This window comes from Lipotes vexillifer, unplaced genomic scaffold, assembly GCF_000442215.2.
Source record: "Lipotes vexillifer unplaced genomic scaffold, Lipotes_vexillifer_v1.1 scaffold1003, whole genome shotgun sequence".
NCBI classification, from domain to species: domain Eukaryota; kingdom Metazoa; phylum Chordata; class Mammalia; order Artiodactyla; family Lipotidae; genus Lipotes; species Lipotes vexillifer.
In genome coordinates, this window is record NW_006798890.1 from 1431768 (window position 1) to 1438831 (window position 7064).

The 7064-nt window shown below is 51.7% G+C and overlaps 1 protein-coding gene and 1 non-coding gene across 2 annotated transcripts in view; both read left to right on the forward strand.

The window, feature by feature from the left end:
- Window positions 1-7064, forward strand: part of FAM151A (family with sequence similarity 151 member A) — a 13823-nt gene that overhangs the window by 5454 nt on the left and 1305 nt on the right. Inside the window, exons 3-8 of the mRNA XM_007471143.1 lie at window positions 1917-2069; window positions 3056-3215; window positions 4662-4886; window positions 5634-5773; window positions 6534-6677; window positions 7040-7055. Of these exons, the coding sequence (XP_007471205.1) occupies window positions 1917-2069; window positions 3056-3215; window positions 4662-4886; window positions 5634-5773; window positions 6534-6677; window positions 7040-7055 (838 nt within the window). The remainder of the gene's footprint in view (window positions 1-1916; window positions 2070-3055; window positions 3216-4661; window positions 4887-5633; window positions 5774-6533; window positions 6678-7039; window positions 7056-7064) is intronic.
- On the forward strand, window positions 1762-1833 carry TRNAE-CUC (transfer RNA glutamic acid (anticodon CUC)). The gene has a single exon. It is a non-coding gene; the product is annotated as a tRNA-Glu (tRNA).

Below are 7064 nucleotides of genomic sequence, written 5' to 3' on the forward strand. Positions count from 1 at the left end.
GATCACAGGCTCCGGACAGGCAGGCTCAGCGGCCATGGCTCACGGGCCCAGCCGCTCCGTGGCATGTGGGATCTTCCCAGACCGGGGCACGAACCCTTGTCCCCTGCATTGGCAGGCAGACTCTCAAACACTGCGCCACCAGGGAAGCCCAACAACAAACATTTTTGAAGCTCCTTTTTTAGGCCTATTATTGTCTTGGCACTGGAAATCCAAGTGATGGGCAACACAGACCCGGACCCTGCTCCCTGACACTTACACTCAGGAAAGCTGGTGCTAAATGAGTGATTACACGGGGGCCGAGCACTCAAAGGAGAAGCTGGCAACCTAACTTAGACTGGATGTGTGGTTTAGGGATGGCCTCCTTGATATTTTAAGCCAACACCCACGGATGAGCTGGAGGTGGCCTAGTAAAGCTGCGGAGGGAAGTGTTGCCAAGACAACAGCCATGCGTAAGAGCCCAGAGAAGGGAAGACAAGATATTTGAGCATCGATACTCAAAGTGTGGGCCACGGACCAGCAGCATGGGCATCACGGGGGAGACTGTTAGACATCTTGGGCCCCACCCCAGACCTACTGAGCAGAACTTGCATTTTAACAGTTCCTGGTTGATTTGTGTGCACATTAATGGAGAAACAGGAGTGGCTGGAAGCTAGAGATTGAGGGAGACAGGGACTCGAGATGAGATGGGAAAGTTTGCCAGGCCTGGTCATGCAGGACCTCACAGACTACGGTAAGGCATTTAGCTTGGACTCTTAGGACAACGGGCAGGGACGTTTTGATTTTTTAACAGAAGTGACACGATCAGGTACGTGTTTGGAATACTCACTCTAGTGGCCGTGTGCAGAATGGACTTGGAGGGGAGCAGAGCTCAAGTCACAAGGCTGCGAGTGTCAAACACAAGAGGCCCTCTGATGCCAACTGTCTGTGATGGGGCAGGAGCTGAGAGCGACCCCGCCTGCCCTCCACTCCATTCCTTAGACAGAGACCCTGGCCGGCTATTCTGGCCTGCTTCTCACTGAAAGGCCTCAGCTCCCTCCTGGACTGAACTCTCGGAGCAGGCGTCACACAGCCACCTGATGGAGTTAACTGTGTGCATTTAAAAGATAAAAATAACGATGCTCAGTGCTGTAAGTGTGCCGGAGATGGGCCAGCTTACGTATTTCTGGCAGGAACATGAGTCAGAAGAATTTTTCTAGACAGTAATTTGTTAGTATGGACCTTAAAAACACCCTGCATGGCCCTGACTCAAATTCCTTGTCAGGATAAAAAATAATCAGAAAATCAGAATAAAACATGCATCATTATTTTTTAGTAGCAAAAACTTAGAAACTACTAGGATGTCTCAGGAATGGGAGAGTGGCTAACTGAAGCAGGGTGAGTGCCCTCAATCAGGGTTTTTGCACCTTTTTTTTTTAATGAAACATAGAAAAGATTGTAAAAAAATGTGTCACTATTGAAAGAAAAAGATTAAAATTATAAATGCAGAGTATTCCCAACTGTGTAAAAACTATACATAGATAAAAGTGGAAGAAAATACATCAAAAAATGAACTATGATGGAAATGCTTTCCTCAAGTCAGGATAAAAAATAATCAGAAAATCAGAATAAAATATGCATCATTATTTGTTAGTAGCAAAAATTTAGAAATGTGGGCAAATGTTTCTCTTTCTGCTTTTCTGTATTTTCCAAATGTTCTATAATAAACGTATAATACTTTGATGATGAGAAAAATTGCTTTAAAAAAGGAAATGATCTGGGAATTCCCTGGCGGTCCAGTGGTTAGGACACGGCCCTCTCACTGCCGGGGCCCAGGTTCAATCCCTGGTCAGGGAACTAGGATCCCACAAGTTGTGCAGCAAAAAAAAAAAAAAGAAAGAAAAGGAACCAATCAAGATGGAGTTTGTCCTCTTGCACAGGTGACGCTGTGGCCCTGGAGGCAGACGTTACGGTAGAAGGGCTTGGCACAGTCAACGAGACAGGGGTCCCCATCATGGCGCACCCCCCAGCCATCTACAGTGACAACACCCTACAGCAGTGGCTGGAGGCCGTGCTGGCCTCTTCCCAGAAGGGTAAGGACCTCACTCAGCCCCTCCCCAGCTGCCCAGCCCTCTGGTCCTCAGGCCGCATGTGCAGGGGTCCTTCCACTAGGAAGCTAGTCCAGTGCTCGTCAGGAGTTGCTCGTTGCCTTGGCTTTCCAGCCCACCGCTCTAGAGGCCTGGGATCGGGGAAGATCAGTGAGATGAGGGATGAAAAAGTGCAGGGTAAGCTGCAAAGGGCCAAACATGTTTGGGCCCTGAATCCTTGGAACTGGATACAACATGCTCAAAAGCCAAATTCCACCTTCCCCTCCCATGTCTCTTTGCCAGTTATAGTCAGAATCCAGGCATCACCCTAATGTCTCTCCCTCATCCCCCACATCCGCTCAGCTGCTGCACCTGCCAATTCTAACCCTGAAGCCTACCCCCTGATCCAGTCCCAGTCACATCATCTTTCTCCTGGACCGCCTTCCTCACTGGCTTCCTGCTCCCAAACTCAGCCCCTACCCGAGTGAGCTTTCCAAAATGCCAGTTGTCACGTTACTCCCCTGCTTTAACCCTCCATGGCTCCCCATTGTCCTCAGGACAAAGTGTGATCTCCTTGGCCTGTCTTGCAACATCCTGCTCTAACTTCTCAGCCTCGTCTCCTGCTGCTCAGGCTCAGGTGGCTTAGGACCCTCTGAGCCTGCCTGTCCAAGAATCACAGTTCCTTTTCATCCGATGCTTGACAACCCCTGAACCTGCCCCAAGTCCCAAGCCCTTACCCGTCATCTGCTTCCTCCGCTTGTTGATGGGGGACGGGAGCTCATTCCTACGGAGGCAAGTCCTTTCTCTCCAGGTTAGCTCTGCCTGTTTGAAATCCCTTCACACCCAGCGAGAATCTGGTCCCTGTCTTCCCTCCCTGCCCCCAACACACATACCGTACCTGCTCTCTCTGTCCCAGGAAGTCATGTCTTCTGTTTCCTTCTTCCTTGAGCACGAGGGACCAGTTCCCCAAGCCCTTGGCCCTCTCCCCACAGGCATCAAACTAGACTTCAAGAGCATCAAGGCCGTGGGCCCCTCCCTGGACCTCCTGCGGCGGCTGACCGAGGAGGGGAGAGTTCGGAGGCCTGTGTGGATCAATGCCGACATCCTGAGGGGCCCCAACATGGCCATCCCAATAGAAGTCAATGCTACACAGTGAGTGTTCGCCTCTCTGCCCCAGCTGTGTCCAATCCTGTTCCGTCAACATGTGGCACAGTAGGTGCTCAGGGGACCTTTGCTGAGTTTGCTTCCAGCCACACCGTGTAGTCTGACCTCTGAGCCTTCACACGTGCCATTCCCTCTGCCTCGAATGCCTTTCCCCCATTTCCTGATGAACCTTTGCCCAGTCATTACCTGTCCCAGAAACTTCCCTGACATCCAAGGCCACTGAGGGCCTTCACTCACACTTTCTCCTAACAGTCCTGATTTCGTTGGACTATCACCGTCGGATTACAGGTTTGTCACCCTTACTACAGTGTTTATTCCTGGAGGGCAAACAGGGCCTAGTCCAGTGACAAAGGCAACACTTGGCCTGCTAGAAAAGTCTAAAGCACTGACTCCTTCCCTAGCCCCCCATGAAATCCCAGCACTGCCACCAACTGCCCTCATGTAACACCAGCTGCCTGGTGTGCTCCAGTTTACAAAGGGCCACTTAAAAGGAGAGCATATATCTGAGTTGATCTTCACATAGCAATGCCAGGTTAGGAGCATTTTTTCTCACCATTTTGCAGATGAGAAAGCTGACAATAATTGAGGCACAATCTGTTGAATGTTTATTATGTGTCATAGGCACTGTTTTAAGTACTCTAGTTGTAGAATACCACTTAACTCTTACTTGAGGATGAGGTAGGTAATATTATTTTCATTTTATTAATACAGGAAATTTCTCACTGAAGTTAAATGACTTGCTTAAATCTAGTAATTGGCAGAGGAAAGATTCAAAACCAGGCCTATCTGACTCTAACCTCCATGCTCTTTACCGTCCATCCATCCATCCATCCATCTTTCCAGCCAGTCAGCCAACAATCCATCCGTCCAATATTTATCATGATTCTCAAACTGAGGTGCATTTGGAAAGCAGCAGTTTGAAAATGTAGTCAGTGGCCCAAGATAAATAATGGTTCACCTACTTGGAGTGAAGAAAATTACTCAATAATTTGGGGAGAGGGAGAGGGTAACATTATTTGCCTATTAAAATTTGCATCAAGGCAAAATCTGAATGAAATTTTAAAATAAAATATGCAAGTTCAGAGACTCTCACAGCTGGGAGAACCCACATCCCACACCTGGGGCATTAGATTGCATCCCCCCGTCCATGTGGGTATGTTTACGAAGGCCTGTCCTGCCTGAAAGGATGCCGTCTTTGAGAATCAAAGGGGCTGGATGAGCTGCCCAAGGTCACAGAATCAGGACCCAAACCCAGACTTCCCCAACACCAAAGTCCATGCCCTACTGTGGGACTTTGAGCAAGCCATTTCTGTTCCTTAGGATTGTGCCCTTATATCATAGATGTAAGAGATCCTGCCTCTTCTGAGCACTGTGATGGGAACCTGGGAGATGAGGAAGGGGCTCTAAAAGACCAGCATCTCTGATTCTCTGCAGGTTCCTGGCCTTGGTCCAGGAGAAGTATTCTAAGGCAACCCTGTCTCCAGGCTGGACCACCCTCTACCTGCCCCTGTTCCCAAACGGGACGTATACCCGAGCCATGGTAGAGAAGATGCAGGGGCTGGTGGAAGGACTGCCACAGAAGGTCACCTTCCCTGTGCGGGCCGTCATGGTACGGGCTGCCTGGCCCCACTTCAGCTGGCTGCTGGGCCAATCTGAGAGGTGAGGACTCCCAGGCCCCTGCCACAGCTCCTACTCCCTCCAAACCTGCTCCCAGGCACTGATGCCCCCAGAAGATCCCAGAGGCTCATGGCTAGAAGGGTCTTATTGATCATCTGGTCCAACCTCTGCTGGTGCTCACATGCTCTACAATGTCCCTGCTTTCTGCTTGTATGCCCCTGGTAATGGGGAGCTCACTGTCATCTGAGGCAGCCCGTCCATTGACAGACAACTCTCTGCCCGTTGGAAAGTGTCTACACTGAGACACAATTTGCCTCCCACAGCTTCCTCCCACGGAAGCCAGCTGTTCCCTGGGCTGCACAGATTGCACCTACAGCCTCTGCCCCAAGATAGCTCTGTAGGGATTGAGGAAGCCCCATCCCCACCCCTGCACTCTGTCCCCAGCTGCCCCACCTTCCTCAGCCTCTCCCCACTGGAGGCCACCCCCTTCCCTTCTTCATACCTGACCTCTAGCCCCACATCCTGTGCCCATCTCTTCTGTCCTTGTCTCCTTCCTAAGACAGGACACAGAAATAGACACTCCAAGTGAGGAGGCAGGGCAGTGCATCTCCCCTCCTTCTCAGCCTCTACTCTCAGTCATCGTTCCCGAGGCCTCTGTGGCTTCTTCTGGCCCCAGTGAAGCAGGGTAGTGCTCCCCCCCTGCCCAGCTCGGGTCCAGCTCTGAGCACAGGAGTGGGGCTGAGGGCTGCTGGGCCCAGGCAGGCACTGAGCTGGCTCTCTGGACCCCAGGTACAGCCTGACGCTGTGGCAGGCCACCTCAGACCCCGTGTCGGTGGACGATCTCCTCTACGTCCGGGACAACACCGCCACCCACCAAGTCTACTATGACCTCTTTGAGCCTCTCCTGTCCCAGTTCAAGCAGCTTGCCAGTAGGGAGGGGTCTGGGCAGCGTGGGAAAGGGCGGTGGGGCCGGATTCTGCACAGGGTAGCACTTGGTAGACACGGCAGCAGAGTTAGGTGGGATGGGGCACTGGAAGGGGAAAATCCTAGGAGGGAATGGGGGAAGGAATTGTTTTAAGTGTCAGTTGTATGCCAGACCCCAGTACAGTATGCTAAGCTTTATAGATCTGTGAAGCAAGGATTCCATTTTACAGATAGGGAAACTGAGATTCAGAACAGTTAGGTAATTTATACAAAGTCATTCAGCTTGAATGTGGCACAGCTCCTACTGGAACCAGCAAATTCCAAACCCCATATGCTTCCCCTTGTAACACAGTTCCTCTAAGGTTTACTCTAGCATTTCAGAGAATGGCCCCTCCACTGTACCTGCTAATCAGTGATGCAGACACTACCTTGTCCAAACACCTCACTCCCCTGACTCCAAACCTAGGAAAGCCTGCAGTTAGACCATCTCAAAGGGGACCCATCAGACCCAACATTCCTGCCTTGGGAGCCATCTTGGTGAGAGGAAAGAATACCAGCTTTGGGGCCAGACGGACCTGGCTCCATCAGGCTCCAATCCCAGCAACCCTGCCTACTGGCTGTAGGACCTTGGGCAAATCACCTGTAATCTATAAAACAGGGAATTACAGCTCCCAGGAAGTTTGCTGTGAGGCTTAGAGAGGATGCGCGGTGCACAGAAGGGCTCAGTGACCAGCGGCCTCTTCATCCTGGCAATTTGCCCCACAGTGAACGCCTCACGAAAGCAAAGCTACTACACAGGAGGCAGCCTGATCCCCTTTCTCCAACTCCCTGGGGATGAGGGTCTGAGCGTGGAGTGGCTGGTTCCTGACATCCAGGGCAACAGGAGCACAGCAACAGTGCGACTCCCAGGTAAGGTCCACCTGCAGCCCCTGTGCTCCTAGCTCAACCACAAGAGTTTCCTACACTTGGGGAAGCTGCCTCAGATCTCCGTTACCATAGCAACACAGCTGCAAGGTAGGGAGTACAGTGCTGTCAAAAGTGCGGGGCTCCGGGCCTTCAGCACCTGTGAGCCCTCAGTCACATCATGCTGCAAGAGGGGCGGATGTGGGCCCCAGGGCTGAGCCACAGGCGAGGGCCCAGAGCCGAGCTAGCAGCTCATTGTATCATTCTGACGAGCCCCGGGCACATTCATAAAGCAGCCCTTCCACCTGGAGCCCAGATCTGATCGACAGATCCCATTGCCCCGCTGCTGCCACCACTGCCTCTTCCAGACAGAGAAGGCATGATCCTGCTGCA